Source organism: Tursiops truncatus, chromosome 5 (genome assembly GCF_011762595.2).
Source record: "Tursiops truncatus isolate mTurTru1 chromosome 5, mTurTru1.mat.Y, whole genome shotgun sequence".
Lineage (NCBI taxonomy): Eukaryota > Metazoa > Chordata > Mammalia > Artiodactyla > Delphinidae > Tursiops > Tursiops truncatus.
The window spans coordinates 74,505,508-74,524,964 of NC_047038.1; the positions used below are offsets into that span (position 1 = coordinate 74,505,508).

Here is a 19,457-nt window from a genome sequence, read left to right on the forward strand (position 1 = left end):
AAGAAACACACATGCTAACCGTTGTTCTCTCTTTAAATAAATGACCAAGACCCTCAATGAGCCCTTTATCCTGCCTGCCAAACAGACTAAAATTCCCTTGTCCATTCACTTTCTCACTCTCCTAGAAAACTATTCAACACTTTTCCCTCTTTTCAAACCCCAAACTCCAGTTCCTATTTCACTGTAGAGAAATGCCACAGCTCCACTACTATATCAACCTTCCTACCAGCATACATACTCACATGTTCTACCCTTCTTCATGTTACTGTAATTCAGGGATCAGCACACTTTTCTGTAAGGGTCAGAGAGTCAATATTTTAGGCTTTGTGGGCCACACAGTCTCTATCACAACAATTCAACTGTTGTAGTACAAAAGCAGCCATATGCAACGTACGATTGAGTGTGGCTGTGAAATCTGATGATATAATCTTTGTGTATCACAAAACATTATTTTTTTTTCAATCACTTAAAAACATGTAAAAAACATATCTGTAGCTTGTGGGTGTTACAAACCAAGGCAGAGGGCCAGATCAAGCCGAACGGCCGTAGTTTCCCAACCCCTTCTGTAGCTGAAATCATCTGCTCCTCTATCTAGCTAAGCCTAATCCATTCACTTGTCCACTAGATCCCATCTTCTTTCACCTACTCAAGAACACTGCTCTAGCATTTCTACCGCTCTCTCTCCTATCACCAATTTTTCTCTCTCCTTCAGACCATTCTTGTCCGTATACAAATATGCTATTATTTCTCCCACCTTAAAAAGCAAAAGCTGCTTCTTAGCCCAGTGCTTCCTATTATTGCCAGATCTCTCTCCTCTTTGTAGTAAAACCCTTCCCTACTTACCATCTCTAATTCCCCTTGTCTCAGAGAAAATTCTCTTCTAAACCCACTTTAATCAAGCTTTCCCTCATATTACTATTCCACCTGGTCTGTTCTTACTGGTCAATGAATACATGTTATTGAACTGAATGCTCAATTCTCAGTATTCATCTAATTTAACTTATTTCAGCAGCACCTGACAAAGCTGACTGTTCACTCCTCACTGACACGCTCGCTTTCTTTTCTTGGCTTTTAGGACAACTTAGCTTCCTGGTATTATTCCTACTTCAGTGGATATTTCTCCTTGGTCTCCTGTGATTGGTTCTTCCTTGACCCCTTCACGTCTTAACGTTGAGTGCCGCAGTGCTTAGTGCCTGGTCATCTTCTCTCTACACTCATTCCCTTGGTGATCATGTTTAGATTCCTGACTAAAACCATCCACACATGGACATTTCTGAAAAATATATCTCAAGTGGACCTCTTCCCTAAACTCAGGAGGATCATGGTGGTAACATTAATGTGGGGAGAAAGTAGACATCGTTGGAGTATATTTTGTAAGTAGGGCTAGCTGAATTTCCTAGGATTGGACATGGGCATGAGGGGAAAAAAAGAAGTAAAGAGAACAATCTCTATATGTATTACTTTGGTTTCTATGATAGTCCTTATTTCAAGGAACTCTAGATTTAAGCACTTTCCTCAGAAAATTTCTTTCACTAAAAACATGCTGGATTTTCCTCCCCTAAGCAGACAGAGCCTCATTGGAAAAATTCTTTCATATAGGACCCATGAGAGCAGCAGCCATATTCTCAGCAGCTAGAGCGATGTCCAGTACTTCCTGGCACAGGGAAGGCGCTCTTCTTTTTGTCTGTTTGTTTTTGTTTTTGCGGTACGCGGGCCTCTCACTGTTGTGGCCTCTCCCGTTGCGGAGCACAGGCTCCGGACGCGCAGGCTCAGCTTCCATGGCTCACGGGCCCAGCCGCCCCGCGGCATGAGGGATTTTCCCGGACCGGGGCACAAACCCGTGTCCCCTGCATCGGCAGGCGAACTCTCAACCACTGCGCCACCAGGGAAGCCCGGCACTCTTCTTTTTTAACTGAAGTATGGCTGACGCACAATATTGTTAGTTTCAGGCGTACAACATAGCGATTCAACATTTAAATATGAATATCATGGTAAGTCTGGTACCCGTCTGTCCCCATACAAAGCTATTACAGTTTTATTAACCATATTCCTACGTGACTTACTTATTTTACAACTGGAAGTCTGTACCTCTTAATCCCATTCACCTATTTTGCCCCAGCCCACACACCACCCCCCCCCGCCCCACTCTGGAAACCACCAGTTTGTTCTCTGTACCTATGGGTCTGTTTTGTTTGTTCATTTGTTTTGTTTTTTAAATTCTATGTATAAGTGAGATCAGCTGTCTTTCTCTGACTTATTTCACTTAGCATAATGCCCTCAAGATCCATCCATATTGCTGCAAATAGCAAGATTTCATTTTTTTACAGCTGCAAAGTATTCCACTGTATATATGTACCACATTTTTACTTAGGTTGCTTCTGTATCTTGGTTATTGTAATTAATCCTGCCATGAACATGGGTGCATAAATCTTTTCGACTGTTTTTGTTTTCTCCAGGTAAATACTCAGAAGTGAAACTGATAGGTCGTCCTATTTTTAATTTTTTGAAGAACCTCCATACTGTTTTCCACAGTGGCTACACCAACTTACAATCTCACCAACAGTGCATGAGGGCTCTCTTTTCTGCACATCCTCGCCAACACTTGTTGTTTGTTGTCTTTTTGATAACAGCCATTTTGACAGGTAGGAGGTGATACCTTATTGTGGTTTTGATTTGCATTTCCCTAATGATTAGAAAGGTGTTGAGCATCTTTTCACGTGTCTGGTGGGAAAATGTCTACTCAGGTTGTCTGCCCATTTTTTAATCGGACTTCTCTTTTGTTACTGAGTCCTATGAGTTCTCTATATATTTCGGATATTAACCCCTTATTGGATATATCATCTGCAAATAGCTTCTCCCATTTGGTAGATTTCCTTTTCATTTCGTTGATGGTTTTCTTCACTGTGCATGGAAGGTACTTAATAAAGTTTGTTGAATGACTGAATGACATCCTCCCATTCTGTCCCCTGGCATGCTGCCTATTTTAACTCATTTTTTAATATACATTCTTGACCTTTTCATTCCACTTATTTTTCTATAGGTCAAAAATACTTGTTGTAGGCAACTTCTGAGATGGCTCATAATGATTCCTACCTTCAGGTATTCATAACCTTGTATAATCCCTCCCCTTTACTGTAGGCTGGATCTAGTGGCTTACTTCTAATGAACAGAACAGACAAAAGTGATGGGATATCACTTCTGTGATTAGGTTACAAAACACTGACTTTAATCTTGCTGGATTTTTCTCTCCCTAGATCTTCTTGCATACTTGTTCTGATAGAAAGGGCCACCTGGAAAGGAGCTGAGGATTGCCTCTGGCCATCAGCCAGCAAGGCACCAAGGCCCTCAGTCTAACTGCCCATTAGGAACCCAATCCTTCCAACAACCACTAAGTGAGCTTGGAAACAGATTCTGCCAGGGTTGAACCTTGAGATGACTGTGGCCCCCAGTGACGCCTTGATTACAGACTTGTGAGAGACCCTGGGCTGAAACGTTGTGCCTCATGACCAATTCTGAAGCAGAGGGCCCAACTAAACTGTGTCTGGACTCCTGACTCACAGAAACTATCAGATAATATACGTGTGTTATTTTACATCATTAAGTTCTGTTACACAGCAATAGGTAGCTAATATACTACACTCCTACCTGATACAATGAAAAGAGAAACCAGAGTTCAAAATCTGACTGTAACTTGCCAGGCATGAGTCTTTAAGCTCAGTTTTAATATTTTCAAAGTGGGGATATCACCTACTCAGATAAGGATGTCTGAGAAATAAATGACTTTTTGTAATTTATATAAAAACCTAGCCAGAGCCTAGCACACTGTAACAAATGTTAGTTTAAATCTGAGATCATACATGTTTCTCACACAGTTATCACTAAATAGCAGCCCTTCAAATCTTTTTTAGAAGCACACAAGGTTGTAAGATATTAAATTTAATATAAAAATAAATAGGAAAGCATAGTTATAACCCTGTCACAAGTAAGGAAATGAAATATTTGTTGAGTCTTGTCTTTCACTGGGAAGAAATAAAAATAATTTAAAAAAACTGTAGGATAACATACTTTGTCAGCAGCTGTCTCTGGAAGAGACTCTTCAATGCCAAGTTCTCGTCGTCTTTCAGCCCTAACTTCTGCATAACTATAAATGGTAAAAAATAGAATTTCAGTGTTTGATCATTCATTTAAAATACTGCAGAGGTGCAACCATTCAGTGTTTGTTATGTGTCTTACTTGTTCATCACAAATTCCAGACTATTTTCTATGCACCACAGAAACCTAAAACATATACATACAGTGTATATCTTAGTTCAAATTCCATTTTTCTACGTATCTCAAAAGCTTTATGTGCTACTGTAAAGGATCCATAACCACACAGAACTTAAATTAAGAGGAATTAAGTAAGGGAAGAGCATGCTTTATCTACTCCAGTTCTCCTTTCACATGACTGACTGTGGTACATAAAAGACAGTTACAACATCTGCTCTAAACCATAAAATTTATGTCAAGAATTATATATTTCTACATATCTGTACTGTATTTCTTTCTATATAATGCCTATAAGTAAATGTAATAATAAATTGAAATATATATCAAAAATGGTGAAAAAATCACTTTGTACTTCATTAATAAGTTATACATAAAATTACATTCCAGAATCATTATGGATGTTTCTATATTCAGAAATTCTGTAAAAAGAATTATTACCTTACTACGGTGTGAGTACAAACAATGAACTCTGGTCTTGAATTCCACTGATGATAAGTGATATAATAATGAGTTTGAAGCCAAATCCACTGTTGTCCTTTGGTCAGGAACCTATAGTAACATGATTTGCCTTTCCCGTATTGCATTACTAAGAAGAAAAGAAATATGTTTTGATTCATATTATTAGATTTTTAGCCAAAGGTATCACCCACATTTATATCTATATATATAATTCTTCTTCTGGCTTTTCAATAACATATAGAACATCAATTATAAGAAAATGCTATTCTGTAGAGATAGCAATTAGCATACCTTCCACAGTGCCCAATTTACAGCCAGTTATTGCTGATCTTATACTTTTCACATACAATAAATTTCCAAATACTCAAGAATAAATTATTCACGTACTGACTTTCTCCTGCTAAGACATACTGAGGGCAACAGTAATAAGTAATCACACCTGGACTCCACCCACCCTCCCAGCCCCCACAAGTACAGCATCTTTGAGGCATTTAATTCTAAACCTTAACTAACCAAAATCAGAAAAATTTAATTATTTAAAGTAACTGACAATACAGTATTTCCCAAAACATTCTCTGTAGATTGTAAGTTTGGAAGCCTTTTAATGACATTAAGCAACAAATGGGTTTTGTGGTTAAATTAACTTGGGAAAATTTGTTAAACAGGTCTTCTCAAAGCCTTGAGTACGCTAATACATGTCAAGATTCTGGTGGTGCGGAGATGGGGACTGATTATAAGCTGTTACCTAGTTTTCCTTGACCATAAAATTCATTTTTAATAGACTGGCATGCAACAAACCTTAGGAAATGCTGGACAGGAATCGCTTGCTCTCTCTATTAATGAGGAAACCAAGTTCTACATACTTCAAACTGCTTGTCCAAAATTACCCAGCTAGCTAATAGAGGTGTCAGATGTTTTTAATACATCATGGAGCTTAGTGCCCATTATCACGTGAAGTGAGGAATGTTTTTGTGAAGTGACTTTACTCTGAAAATCTTCCATATAGCTGAAGATATTATATAACATGATTTATTTTCATAGAGAGAGGTTTATGAGACCGGCCTAAGACATTATGAAAGTATCTTAAATACCTAATTTAGAGGACACTCAAGAGGGAAGGATTTGGGGAGGAGGATCAGAGAAGCAAATAAAACCTATTAAAAACAAACTTCTGAAACAAGGAATGAATAGCACCTGGTAAAGGGGTAGGGCTAGACTCTAATCCTGTCTGCCACCAATGAGTTATGGGCTTGTAAGTAAATTAGTTAGCCTTTCTGTGTCTCAGTTTACTCGTGGAGATAATAGTAGTATCTACTTTCTACAACTGTGATGATGAAAAATAGAGAATAATGTACGTAAATTGTTTAGAACAGGGCAAAAAATGCGATGATAATGTTCCTTCTGCTAATATAACAACGGCAGGTAACATTAATGAAGCACTCACTATGAGTTTTCTAAAAGAGATTCTTTAAATGTGCCCCTACCTCCTGGGCCTGGATATCAAAATTTATGAAATAGTGTTCTAATATTTTGACATACTATTACAATTTTCAAACAAACCTACTTCTCTTACTCTAGATGTAGAGCTTATATACTTCAAAACAAGGTTTATTAGATGCCATATTATAAAACTATACTTACTACTATAGATTGAAATATGTAGAATGGGAAGAAGTTTAATTTAGACTTGATCTAGGATTCCTACTGGAATTAGTTATATATACAAAGAAAAAATTTCCAATATATTTCAAAAATACAGAAATGGTTCTAAGTTGGTATTCCACCACCTTCTATTAATATGATAGTTATTTACAGATTAAAAAGTTATTATCACCAGAAATATTAAAATCTACTTACAGTGCTCATGACATTTTGCCAAATTTTCTAGGTCATCCACATGATAGTAATCATAGCCTGATGTTCCCAGAACTTCAAATGGCAAATATCCTATTATGGGTGGTGCCCTAAATTACATATAAAACAACCAATATTATGAATTTTTCCATAATAAAAAATACTCAACTAGAAATCAATTTTGGGAGGAACCTTTATTTTTTAAATAATGGATAATGAGTTTGAGCGCCCTGATGAGAAACAGTTTGTCCTTGAAATCCATTAATTTCAAGAATTATAATATGATTATTATCTTTTTATAGAATTGAAAAATGGGAGTTACCTGTGATCTAGAAATAGAAACTTCCATTCTAAGCTATGTCTAGATGTAAACTCTTCATTAGGTTCTTCAACAGTGCACATTTCCTACAAATAAATTAATAATTAAAATTTAGAAATACTTTTCAGTGTCCTTAGCACAGTCCCAAACATAGTTAGCTGTAAAAGTCATTCTTAGCTAACTTTTCCCTAAACATTTTTTTAATACATTTTTATTTTCTAGTACCAAGGAATACGGCAATAAATAGATGCAGGCTTCTGGGGGAGTACTTCTCACTCGACACGTTTCTCTATTCACTCACATGCCTAAAAACCCTAATTCTGAATTCAGATCTCTCTCCTGAATTAGAGTTCTGTATTTCTGTCTGAATGTTCCTGCACATCACAAACTCAACATGTCCTAAAATAAACGAACTGCTTTACTCCTCATACCCAGTTACACAATGTTCCATCTCATTAACAGAGGCATACCTGTGTTATGCCATTAAGCCTAGAAATCTGATAGTCACAATACACTCATTTTCACCATTCATCATCTAAATGGCCACTACTAAATCCTTTCAATTTCACCTTCTAAGTTTTTAAGAAATCTGTTCGATCCCATCCAGCTTCAGGGTCTTAGTTTAGACTCCAGACCCTTGCCATCACTGGCTCACACTATTGCCAAAGTGTCTCCCCAAGCAAGTCTCCCTGTCCTTCAACTCCTCTTCTATTCTGGCCACAATTACCTTATAAATACTCAAATATGATTGTATAACTTCCCTGCTTAAAAACCTTAATGGCTGCTCATGCCATCAGGATAAAGTCTACACTCTTCAGCAAGGAGAAACAAACAACAAAGAAAGAAGCACATTTCATTGCCGGCATCTGCTTACTTTTCTAACATCATCTCTCACCATCCCTATCCGCTCCTCCACACACAGTAACTCTAGACTCTAGTCATACTCAGCAATGTATTCCAACCTGCCTCTGTGTCCTTGAATAACCTTCTGTAGCACAGCATAGTGATTAAGAGTTTGGGCTTTGAGAGAAAAAGAATTAGAATCACTCTCAGTTCTACTGCTTAATAGCTGTGACTCTGGGCAAGTAACTTAACTTCCCTAAGGCCACAGTTTCCTTATATATAAAATGGTGATCATACCAGCATTTTTAAGAATTAAATAACTCATGTAAAGTATACAGCATGTGGTAAGCACTCAATAAACATTTTAGCCACTGCTATTAAGATCAAAACAAGCAGAGCGAGACTGGTTCAAGATCCTCTAACTGCTAATTCGGTACTTTGTCCTATAATATGGTGTTTCCCTAAATTTAAAATCTTAGCCTGGCTTATTTCCAGCCATTTTCCAGTGATTGAAGTCTTTGATTTTCCCACTTCCCTACTAATCATCTGCTTCCTGGGCCCAGGATATAAAAATAAATTATTTAACTGAATTTCAAAGCTGAAGAGGTACATGAAAGGCAGTAAAAAGCAACTTGTGCATTTCAAAATAAAATTTCAAAACCAATCTTTTAAATTTACCTAGATTTTTGGCTTTTCCCCTTTATTGCAGTTGTGAACCATACAAAAAAAGCATCTTAAAATTTTGCACAAAAGCAGGACAACGGTGATACATAACCACTGGTTAACTACAAAGGGTGTACATTTAAAAATTAGTTATGTAATTTAATGAGTGCCTTGATAACTCATTATTTGCTTCAAAAATATCATGATCATGTATATTTAATGTCTCATGGCCATTACCACTTCAATGTTTACAGGAAGTATCTGGAAACAACAAAAAATTACACAGATAATTCTCATAATATAAAGTGAAACCCCTTTGTGAAATAAAATTAGAAACATACCTTGATGAACTGAGGTGTAGCTAACCTGACAGTAGCTACAAAACAAACTCTATCTTCATAAGAAGGCTTGTGTGTGCGTTGTATTGTTCCTTCAAAACCATTGTGTGCTGAAGTGGATACTAAAACAATAAGGAAATAAGCATCAACAGTTACTCCAGGAAAATCTAGTTTTTACTGATATTCAAACATCTGTCCTTAAGAGCTTAAAAGAATACCAAGTGAAATTACATTGCAAAAGAAGCATTTTAACTTACCACTGTTTAAAGATTTGAAATTTCCTATAAATTTCACATATTCGTAAGTAGACGGCTCCTTTGGGTCTATTGTTCCTCGAAGCATATGACAACAAAATTCTAACTGATTTTTTGCTGAAATAAGAGAAAAAATATGACATATTTGTGATTTATCATAATGAATGATATATCACACAAAGTAAGATTATAACAGTTGTATAAGTCTACAATCATTATTTCCTTCAACAGAGGTCCTCAATGACATTTTGTTTAGTCCATAAAAGCAGTTTCTTTAGATGATCTCACCTTGTCCTTAATAAAGAAAACAGATCTTCTGATATAAGCCACTCCATGTTCCTCCATTTTTATTTGTCCTTCCTTCTCATTCTTCACTCTAATTTCAAAGAAAGGTTTTGCTTCCTATTCCAAAGTTAATACTTCTATGTCTACCTTGAACAGTCTTTCCTCTCTTCCTTCTCCAGGACCAGGGCCACACCACGGTATTCATCCCTTTAACATCCACACATGTTCTTTTGTGGTTCCTTACTTTCTACTTTTAAATTTGTTCAGGTCTTTCCATCGCAAACATGTAAAGAGTTTTCCATGCTACTCTTTTTAGTAACACAGATCTCCTTCCTTTTCATTATGTGCTCTAGTTTCCATATGTTTACCTCCCTTAACTTTATGCATTGTGGCTTTTGCCCTCACACCTCTTTAGAAACTCCTCTTCTAAAAATCACCCACGTCTGTATTAAGCTCAATGGTCTTTCCTCACTGTTTCTACCTCTTCTTAAAATTCACAAGTTTTCATTCCCATAGTATGAAACTTCCCTTCCTACCTTACTATTTCTATCTCTTCAGCTAATCAGTCTTCAAATTATGGGCATCACAAAAGTTCTTTTAACCACTGTGCCACCAGGGAAGCCCAAAAAGTCCTTTTGTTTGTAATCTATTATCCTTTACAAACTTACCAGCATTGACAAACTTATTTACTCCTAAATCTCTCTCCCCAACTCTAACATTTTATATAAGACCAAGTCTCATATCACTATTTGATTTCAGAACATCTCTACCTGATTGTCCCATCAGTAACTGAAACTCAAAATATTTGAAAGTGAATTTATCCCCCTTTCTTCCTAAGCCAGCTGTCCTTCCCCTTCGTCCTATGTATGTATGCTTAACTCCTTAGTTAGAAATCATATCAATTTGGTCTCTTCTCGTCCTATCACCAGTTCCCAAACTAATCTGTCATAGGATGTGCTGTTCATTTCACCAAGGAAGCTCTCATGAGTCGTTTTTTCCAAATGAGCATCCAGTACCACCAACTTAGTACAGATGTCAATTACCCTGTATCCAGGTAACTGCAAAAATGGACTCTCCATGCCTCCACACTCTTCCTGCTCAGATTCACCCTTGCCTATTACTCTAAGACTAACATCACTTTCATTATTATTATTTCAGCACTCAAGGACTAATAACACCTCTCTTCACTCACAGCATCAAACACATACTCTTCTGTTATTATCATGAATGGGTTTATCATCAAACTCAACAGGTTCAAACTCTAACTACTCTCTTCCTAAAATCTTCCCCATGGATGATCCCTAGCTGTTTGGACACCTGTGCCTAACACCAAGTCCTACTGAGTTTATCCACTCAACAATTGAATGCGTGCTTTCCTCTCCATCCTTACTTCTACTGCTATCCTTTTAATCTCCATTCTGGTTATTTTTCAAAATTTTCCACCTGAGAGATTTCCTTTTCAGACCACAAAACCACCCAAATCCCCTTGCACTGGCTTCTCACTACGTTAAAAAATAAAAACAAACTGTTTAGGATGAAACATTAGGCCCTATTTCCTTCTCTAGACACAAATCACATCACCTGTACTACCTCACCTTCATTATGGCCCAAATGGCATATTTACAGAATCCTGAGTTTTCCAAGCAATTTACCCTCTGTTTTACATCTCGTTTACTCCTTTGACATGAAACATCCTTTTTTCATGTACAAAAACAGAAATAACTTTTTTTGTATATCAGTTCTTTAAGCAGGAGGTCTGAAAGTCATTTAATTAAGGCTTTTCTCTATTAAAAAGTATTCTTGGGGGGGCTTCCCTGGTGGCGCAGTGGTTGAGAGTCCGCCTGCCGATGCAGGGGACACGGGTTCGTGCCCCGGTCCGGGAAGATCCCACATGCCGTGGAGCGGCTGGGCCCGTGAGCCATGGCCGCTGAGCCTGCGTGTCCAGAGCCTGTGCTCCGCAACGGGAGAGGCCACAACAGTGAGAGGCCCGCGTACTGCAAAAAAAAAAAAAAAGTATTCTTGGGGACTTCCCTGGTGGTACAGTGGTTAAGAATCCACCTGCCAATGCAGGGGACAAGGGTTTAAGCCCTGGTCTGGGAAGATCCCACATGCCTCGGAGCAACTAAGCCCATGCGCCACAACTACTGAGCCTCTGCTCTAGTGCCCACGAGCCACAACTACTGAGCCCACGTGCCACAACTACTGAGCCTCTGCTCTAGTGCCCACGAGCCACAACTACTGAGCCCACGTGCCACAACTACTGAGCCCGCGCGCCTAGAGCCCGTGTTCCGCAACGAGAGAAGCCACCACAATGAGAAGCCTGCACACTGCAACGAAGGGTAGCCCCCCGCTCACCACAACTAAAGGAAGCCCGTGAGCAGCAACAAAGACTCAACGCAGCCAAAAATAAATAAATAAATATATATATATATTTTTTAAAGTATTCTTGCCTGATCTTGGAAACGGAAGCCTAAGGTCTGTATTTCTGCCAAAGGCTTTCGTTCAGTTCTCCAGACAATGCTGCCCTTGTGAAGGTCTCTAAAGCAGACTCCTCTTTTGTCCACCTCTTGCCATGGCCCAGGGTTCCATCTTTCTAATTTTTCTCTCCTTACTCTATTTATTTAACCTCAAGCAACGTCATTCAATCCGACTTCAAATACCGTTTACAGGCCTATAACTGGCCTCTACGTCATTATACCCAACCCAAATCTTTCTCCTGGGTGAAAGACTAGTCTCTTGGTCAAAGTCATAGGAACTTGATTTTTAAACAATTATAAATAGGCTTCAAATCGATTCTCCTGGTCTCCAGTTTTTCTTCTTCTCAACTCCTTCTGACAGGCTATCTTATCAAAGATGTATGTTCACACATACTTACACGTGTGTGTGTGTGTGTGTGTGTCTGTGTCTGTATGCGTATCTCAATTCTTGAACGGTTAGTGTTCTGCAGAATTTGAAGATTTAAAATATAAAGAACCTTTAAAATGATTCACATCAGTATTACTGGAAAAGTCAAAACTTAAAAATCATGGAAAAAGTAGCTAAAGAAGACATCTAATCACTAATGGCCAAATGTAGTGCTGTAATGATTTCAGATTTTACACAGGATAATTTATGCAAGAAAATGAGGTATTCTGGTCAAATTAACTTGTCCAGTGAATCTAGGAGAAAAGTCAGATTATACCATGGTATTTTACACTTATTAAAGGCAGGGACTACTTTTCCCTATTCTTGGCACTTTTATGGTATAGCACACAAATGTCTGGCACACTAGACATATCCAATAAATTACTGTTTAATTCTGTTTAATTAATAAAGCAATTTCCTTTATTAAATCATTTTTTTAAATATAGAAGTCTTGCCCCATAGTTTCAGTGTTCAATTGGTTAGTGATGGTGAAAATGAGCTGTTTCATTTTCTCTCATTAAACACAGTAAGATTTTATATAAAAATTAAAAAGAATATACTGCAAGTTCCATTTTTGTGTAAAATACAGTTTTATGGCATACTATAACAAAAAGATGAGATTTCAATGTATTCTGGAAGAGTTCAGACTTCTAATATGGTCATAATTCCATCATATGTTAGTATTTAAAAAGGATCTAACAGGGTATTTGTAATGATGCCATGTGTTAATTTGGTTAAACATACCTGGGTTTGTCACAAAATTACAAAAGTAAAGGATAACACAACCAAATCTGCTTAACTTTTTGCTTAAGAACTACTACTTACATTTTAAATATTCAGGGGTTAATGAATCACTTTCCAGCAGATGCGTAGAGAGTATTTTATAAACTTCTGAATGTTCCCCCTCTGGGATAAAATTAAATATACTTTGATCCACAAGATCTGACTGAAAAAGAAATTTTTAAAAGTTAAATAATTCTAGTGATTCAAGAGACATTTATTTTTAAAGTACATAATCACTCTTAATACATCAGATGAGCACATGGTTAATGTTTAATTATCTGTGAAAACTGACAAATGTCATGTTACAGAGCACAACTCAAGAAACAAGACTGAGAAGGTGAAAGAGGTTAACATGACCTCATTGCCTCTGAGACTAGTGTCATCAGATTCATGATCAATATGACCTTTGAAAGTCTGATAAGTTATTTGCAAACGTGAGTTTCAAATTTGAACATGTAAAATATAACAGGACTAAGAAAGTTGATTAGAAGAATCTCAGGCTACCAGATGTAGCCTTACCACACATCCCAAACTCTGGTAAGTTATGGTGGTGTACACTACAATAAAGGACCACAGGAGTGGCCACAGGCTACATGAAGAGGAGACTTGACTTTAAGTGTCATTTCAGTTGTCCAATGTGTCCTTTCTTTTTTATTTCATCTTTTCCAGCCATCTATCCTGTATCCCATTGTCAAAAAGCCATGCTTTAAGATAACCACCCTCTTCCCCCAAAAAAGGCAAGTTATGTGCTGAGCATTATAATCCTTGCTAAAATACGGCTTTAATCAACAAGCAACAGGTGGCCTACAATGTGCCATGGCTGTGGAATCAAAAGTGAATAGGACAGTGCCCGTCCGTAAGAACCATCGACAACAAAACTTTAGTGACTTCACATTTCCTGCCAAATCCCATGCAGTCTACCTGGCTTCTCTACATTTTCAAACTGCCCTGTGGAATCCTGGGGTTACTGAAGTGGTATCTCCAAGACTATGGAGGTAGGCATGGAGGGCAAGGGAAGTGAAAAGGAGTTGTGAAAGCGGGCTAAGGGTTCCACTAAGAAATTTCACTTTTATTTTGTATTTCAAACACTGTAAAGATTGTTAAAAACAAAACAAACTTCAAACAGTAACAAAAAACAGCTACTGGGGATGGTAAGAGGTGGGAAAAGGGGTGTTTACCACTCTTGTACAAGCCATACATTTACACTCTTCCTTCTGTATCTTCTCTAGCCTTCAAGGTCCACCTCATGAAGTGGAGTACCTTTCCCCTCTCTCACCACATGTTTGTACCCTTCCATCTTGCAAAGACCAGTTCAAATTATTTCCTTCAATAATATGTCCCTTAACTGCATAATCCACAGTAAAAATAATAAAGTTCCTTTAGTAATTACTACTCATATCCTTCATTTCCCATCAAAAATATTTAATTATATTTTAATCTCTATGTCCTACTGCTCTGTGGGTGAATTAAAGGGCCCTATATCTTACACCTTTATCTCCTATCCTTCAAATCAAGATACAATAACACTGAGCTTTGCACATCTCGGTTATTAGTGCAGTAAATTATTTTGCATTAAGGAGTTACTTGATAAGCCTTAAGGGGTAACCACACCAAAAATATATCTGCATTTTAACAAGGAATTTTTCTGAATGTCTGAAAAGTCTCTAGAACAGAAGGAATAAACAAAAAATTAAGGCATGAACAACAAAAAAGGCTAGAAAATTGCCTTTTATTCATAAAATAAAGTATTAAAATATAGGCATTGACATTAATATAAAAAATAGTTTTAACAGAAAAATAAGATACCTATTTGTAGAACCAAAACTCATTTTGGAGATGATTAGTTTCCTACAATTATTTACTTTTACTGACAGTTCTTCCACTATTTCAGTAAATTATGATCTAACCTTTGTCACCCTTGCTTTTTTATCTATAAATCTACAGGCTGTCTCATATGCATAGAGAAAATACATGATTATCTAGTATACAGAGTGGTGTGATCACAAGCACTACTTCTCCACCATTCTGCGTCCCCAGACACTCGATAAACTGAAGTATCAGACTTAGTTGGCAACTAACTGATGTGTGATTTTCCATTAACCATTACACTTCCAATCTCTAAATGAAGGTGATCATACTTGATGTTGCCATACCATCCACTCAGTTCCCAAGCACAATTCAAAGGAAAGAGAAGGAAGTGACAGCTATCTGGATCCTTCTGTGTCCCTCAATTATTTTCATGAAGAAGAAATGTAAATCCTGCTGATTGCCATATGATATAAATCAACAGGCTGTTTTCTTTACATTAGGTCAATGCAACCGTTCGGTGGAAATTATTAACTCTCATCAATTATCTTTTCCTCAGTGAGAAAACTGACAAATACCTGCTATAGAGAGTAGCTGCTCAAAAGGGACTGAAAGCTCCTCCAAAGAAATGTCAGGTATATGTTGGATATAACATATTTTTAAACAACTATGCTCCTTATGTACAGGCGTAAGGAACAGAGATTCTGGCGCTATCAAGTAAGCTTTATTTGCTTATTTCAAATATTGGTTTTCTTATTAAAAGTATTTACTCACCAATAATCATATAACTATTGAAAAAAATTCCAAATAGTTATTTCTGCATACTGCATTTACACCAAAGATGGTACTGACTTTCTTAGCACATTCTTGTGTTTATAATTCAAAATTACCAAGTTAAGAAGAGTAGAAAATGAAATGCTCATACAGTATCTTAATAGTGGCACTTTTAGTCCTGGACTCTGTTAGGCTGTAACATGGTGAATCTTCCTTCCTATATTACATGGTAACAAATTTAATATACTCTCTTCTCAGGAACACATTTAAGCAAGTATGAGGAAAACAATCTTAAACTGTAAAATTTTACAAATTTTAAGCTCCTGGTAAAGAGACCCAACTTTATGTCTTGGCACTTCCACTAAATTGTACAATTAAGTCCAATTTCTCTGGGTTTCATGTATGCTTCTAACAAACATAAAGGGGCTGGGCTAAGGATGTCTAAAATCCCTTCTGGCATGGAGGTGGTATGACCCCATAATTCTGTTGTAGAAAGCCATACCAGGAAAAAAAAAAAATTCATAAATTTCCTTTCCTGATTATTAGCCACAAATAGGTTAAAATGTACCTAAATTAATTTCATAAGTATGATATGACAAAGTTAAAAAATTTTTTGCAGGACCTATAGAATCAGTCTTGCAATTTTACAGTCAAATTTAAATTTAAAAATGTTGTTACACTGACCATTGATTAAGATGGCAAATTTTAATTTCTCAACAGAACTGAATTATAAACACTAAAGTCTATATTTAGAGATTTGCTAATGTTTCTCCCCCTCTGGGCAAGAGCCAAAATTCTGTTTTAGACAAAAAGGTATGCATGTTCAAATACAAAGAAAGGCACACCATTGTTTTAAACCTTTTGTTTAGCATCTGTTACAGTTTAATTATTAATGGCAAGCCAAAACAGAAAATCACATACTTTTTTCCTTACTGTGTTTGATCCTAAACAAGTATTACTTCATTTCCTCAAAACACACTTGTGTTTTTGTTTTCAAACCTTCAAATAACATACAACATTGTCACTGATGTGAAGGAAAGTATCCACCGTAACTGGAGAGCGGTAAAAAAAAAAAACACAAAAACTGTTTTAATAAAGGCTACTATTAACTCCGCATGGAATGAAATGGGTCTGCTGGATCAGCAGAGACCTCCTCTGCCCAAACGTTCACCTGCTACATGCTTTGGCTGACAAGACAATCAAAAAGATCCAGAAGATGTTACTCACAGAGGAAACTGGGTAGGGGACATATGGGAACTCTCTGTACTATCTTCTTGATTTTTCTATAAATCTACAAATAGTTCTAAAATTAAAAGTTTAAAAAAAAAATCCAGGAGGGAATGGTGACAAGGTTTCTCACTGAGGGGAGAATGTTAATGATCAAACACTTGGATCCCAACTAGATCTGTGGTAGACATGTTGTTATTTCAAAATGCAATTAAATATTCCCTCACTAAAGATCCAACAACAGTATGCCATTAGGAAGGAGTTTTTAAAACATCTACATCAAATAATCTACTCACTTTCTTATACTCAATCAATAATTCGTAAGTGCCTCTCTGAGAAATTAGCCAGCACACGTGGATACAGAGATGAAGTCCCTGCACTTAGGAAGCTTACATCTACCATTATTATCAAAATAAACAGAAAATTACAATTCACTGTAAGTGTCACGGTGGCAGTACGTATAAGGTAACGTGAGAACACAGAGAAAAGGAATCTAATTCTCAGTGAAGTCCAGGGAAAGTGCCCAAGAAGCAGGCTTTTAAAAAGTCTGACCACATTGCAAATTATACCCTGACTATGACTAAATTAAAGATTATATAGTTTCTATAAATACATAACCGAAAGAAAATCCAATAAAAATGTCTGTGGTTTAAAAGCATATAATTATACATTTATTCAAGTTACTTAACTTTATTTTTTTAAATTATAGTTGATTTATAGTATTATTAGTTTCAGATGCACAATATAGTGATTCAGTTTTTTTTATAGATTACACTCCAAAGTTACTACAAAAGTTTTACAAGGTTATTACAAAAGTTATTTATACTTTAAAGTTATTACAAAATAATGGCTATATTTCCCTGTGCTGTACAATATATTCTTGTTGCTTATCTATTTTATACGTAGTAGGGGTAATCCCATACCCTTATCTCATCCCTCCCCCCATCTTTCTCACCACGGGTAACCACCAGTTTGTTTTCTTTATCTGTGAGCCTGCTTCTGTTTTGTTATATACATTCTTTCGTTTTATTTATTAGAACCCACTATTCAATCTTATCTTAGTCATATCTTAATCCTATCGAGGATTTCTTTCCCTGGCTTTTTTCACTACGTAAATATATTTTTTAATATTAATTAATTAATTAATTTATGGCTGTGTTGGGTCTTCGTTTCTGTGCAAGGGCTTTCTCTAGTTGTGGCAAGCGGGGGCCACTCTTCATCGCGGTGTGCGGGCCTCTCACTATCGCGGCCTCTCTTGTTGCGGAGCACAGGCTCCAGACGCGCAGGCTCAGTAATTGTGGCTCACGGGCCCAGTTGCTCCGCGGCATGTGGGATCTTTCCAGACAAGGGCGCGAACCCGTGTCCCCTGCATCGGCAGGCAGATTCTCAACCACTGCGCCACCAGGGAAGCCCCGTAAATATTTTTTTAAAAAGAGTCCTCCAGAAAATTCTGTCCTTTTCTCTGCCCATAGTAGTTTACTTACATGTTGCTATAATCTCACTGTTTATTCCCAAACAATTTTTAGATGTTGGGCTAATCACCTATTGTTTGAGCTTACTTGTAAAGAAAGCCCCTAGAGAAGCAGTAAAGCCAAGTCATTTTCTGTGTGACCCAAAGAAATTAGCAAATTACTTACTGCCTGGCTTTCAGAAACAAAGTACCCTTTTAGAATCTGGCCTTTTAAGTATAGAGTCCATTCTCTTTACAAAGTACAAAGTAGCAGAGTAATCAGAGGGAAGGAGATACTGCTTTTCAACATCTCTTGAAAGAGATCCTTATAGAACAGTTGACTCTGCACTGTTATACATTTTCGAGAGATGGGCATTTTAAGAGTAATTTATAAGTAACTTCAAAATATTTACACCACAAGCCCCACTGTAAGCAGATAAGTTAGGGGGCCCCTGGAGAAAGAGAACCAGGAATAGCTTTCTTGACATAAGAGAAGCCATTTTGTAATCTAAGCCTGGCCACGATGCTTGCCCTGATCTCAGTATTTAATGATCTGAAGGGAACAAAGGAATGCAGGGAGAGAGAAAAGGCAGGCAAACAATAGTGCAGGGATAAAGCAGAGTCCTAGTTCCTTCTCAAAGGATATACATAATAATACATCTGAGCTCTGTAGGAACCAAGGCCCCCCACCCCAAGTGGAGGATATAATGATGATGCTGACCTTTTCTGACTTCAGCCAAGTAAAGCTGGGACTCTGTCAACCTTTGCCTCACTTCTATGCTGAATTCTCCTCTGCTAAAGCCCCTTCCTGAATATGCATGTGCCCTTAGCTTAAAACTTCCCCAATTTTGCTGTCTGGGGAGACACTACTTTGTGAAGGATCCCCCCCACCCCCACCACCACGTGTTCTCCTTACTTGCTGCGAGTTATGATAAATCCTTCCTTCTCCCAGTCTTTGGCTTGGTTGGGTCTATTGGCTTGGCACCCACCAAGAGGCGAACCCAGTTTCTGGGTAACACCATCTTAGATAAGAACATTACATATTCAATAAAAACTTCAAATTCATAAGAATTGTCAATTGTAGCAGAGCACCTAGCATAGTACCTGGCAGAGCAGATGTTCAATAAATATATGTTAAGCAAAACAGCAAATACATAATTCAGGTATTCACCATTCTAATCAAAATTATAATTCTTCTCGAATTATCTACTCTTTTGATTATTAATAAC

General features: G+C 37.2%; 1 protein-coding gene across 32 annotated transcripts in view; it reads right to left on the reverse strand.

Annotated features, from left to right (window-relative positions):
* CLOCK (clock circadian regulator) overlaps positions 1 to 19,457 on the reverse strand; it is a 132,970-nt gene that overhangs the window by 24,926 nt on the left and 88,587 nt on the right. For all 32 annotated transcript variants that reach the window (XR_004526684.2, XR_004526683.2, XM_033857043.2 and 29 more), the window contains 7 exons: positions 13,014 to 13,134; positions 9,003 to 9,116; positions 8,749 to 8,867; positions 6,905 to 6,987; positions 6,586 to 6,692; positions 4,708 to 4,855; positions 4,066 to 4,141 (listed from right to left, as the gene is read on the reverse strand). Coding sequence is in view for 30 of the 32 variants with exons in the window: in XM_033857043.2 (XP_033712934.1) it covers positions 4,066 to 4,141; positions 4,708 to 4,855; positions 6,586 to 6,692; positions 6,905 to 6,987; positions 8,749 to 8,867; positions 9,003 to 9,116; positions 13,014 to 13,134 (768 nt within the window). In the remaining 2 variants the exon portion in view is untranslated. The remainder of the gene's footprint in view (positions 1 to 4,065; positions 4,142 to 4,707; positions 4,856 to 6,585; positions 6,693 to 6,904; positions 6,988 to 8,748; positions 8,868 to 9,002; positions 9,117 to 13,013; positions 13,135 to 19,457) is intronic.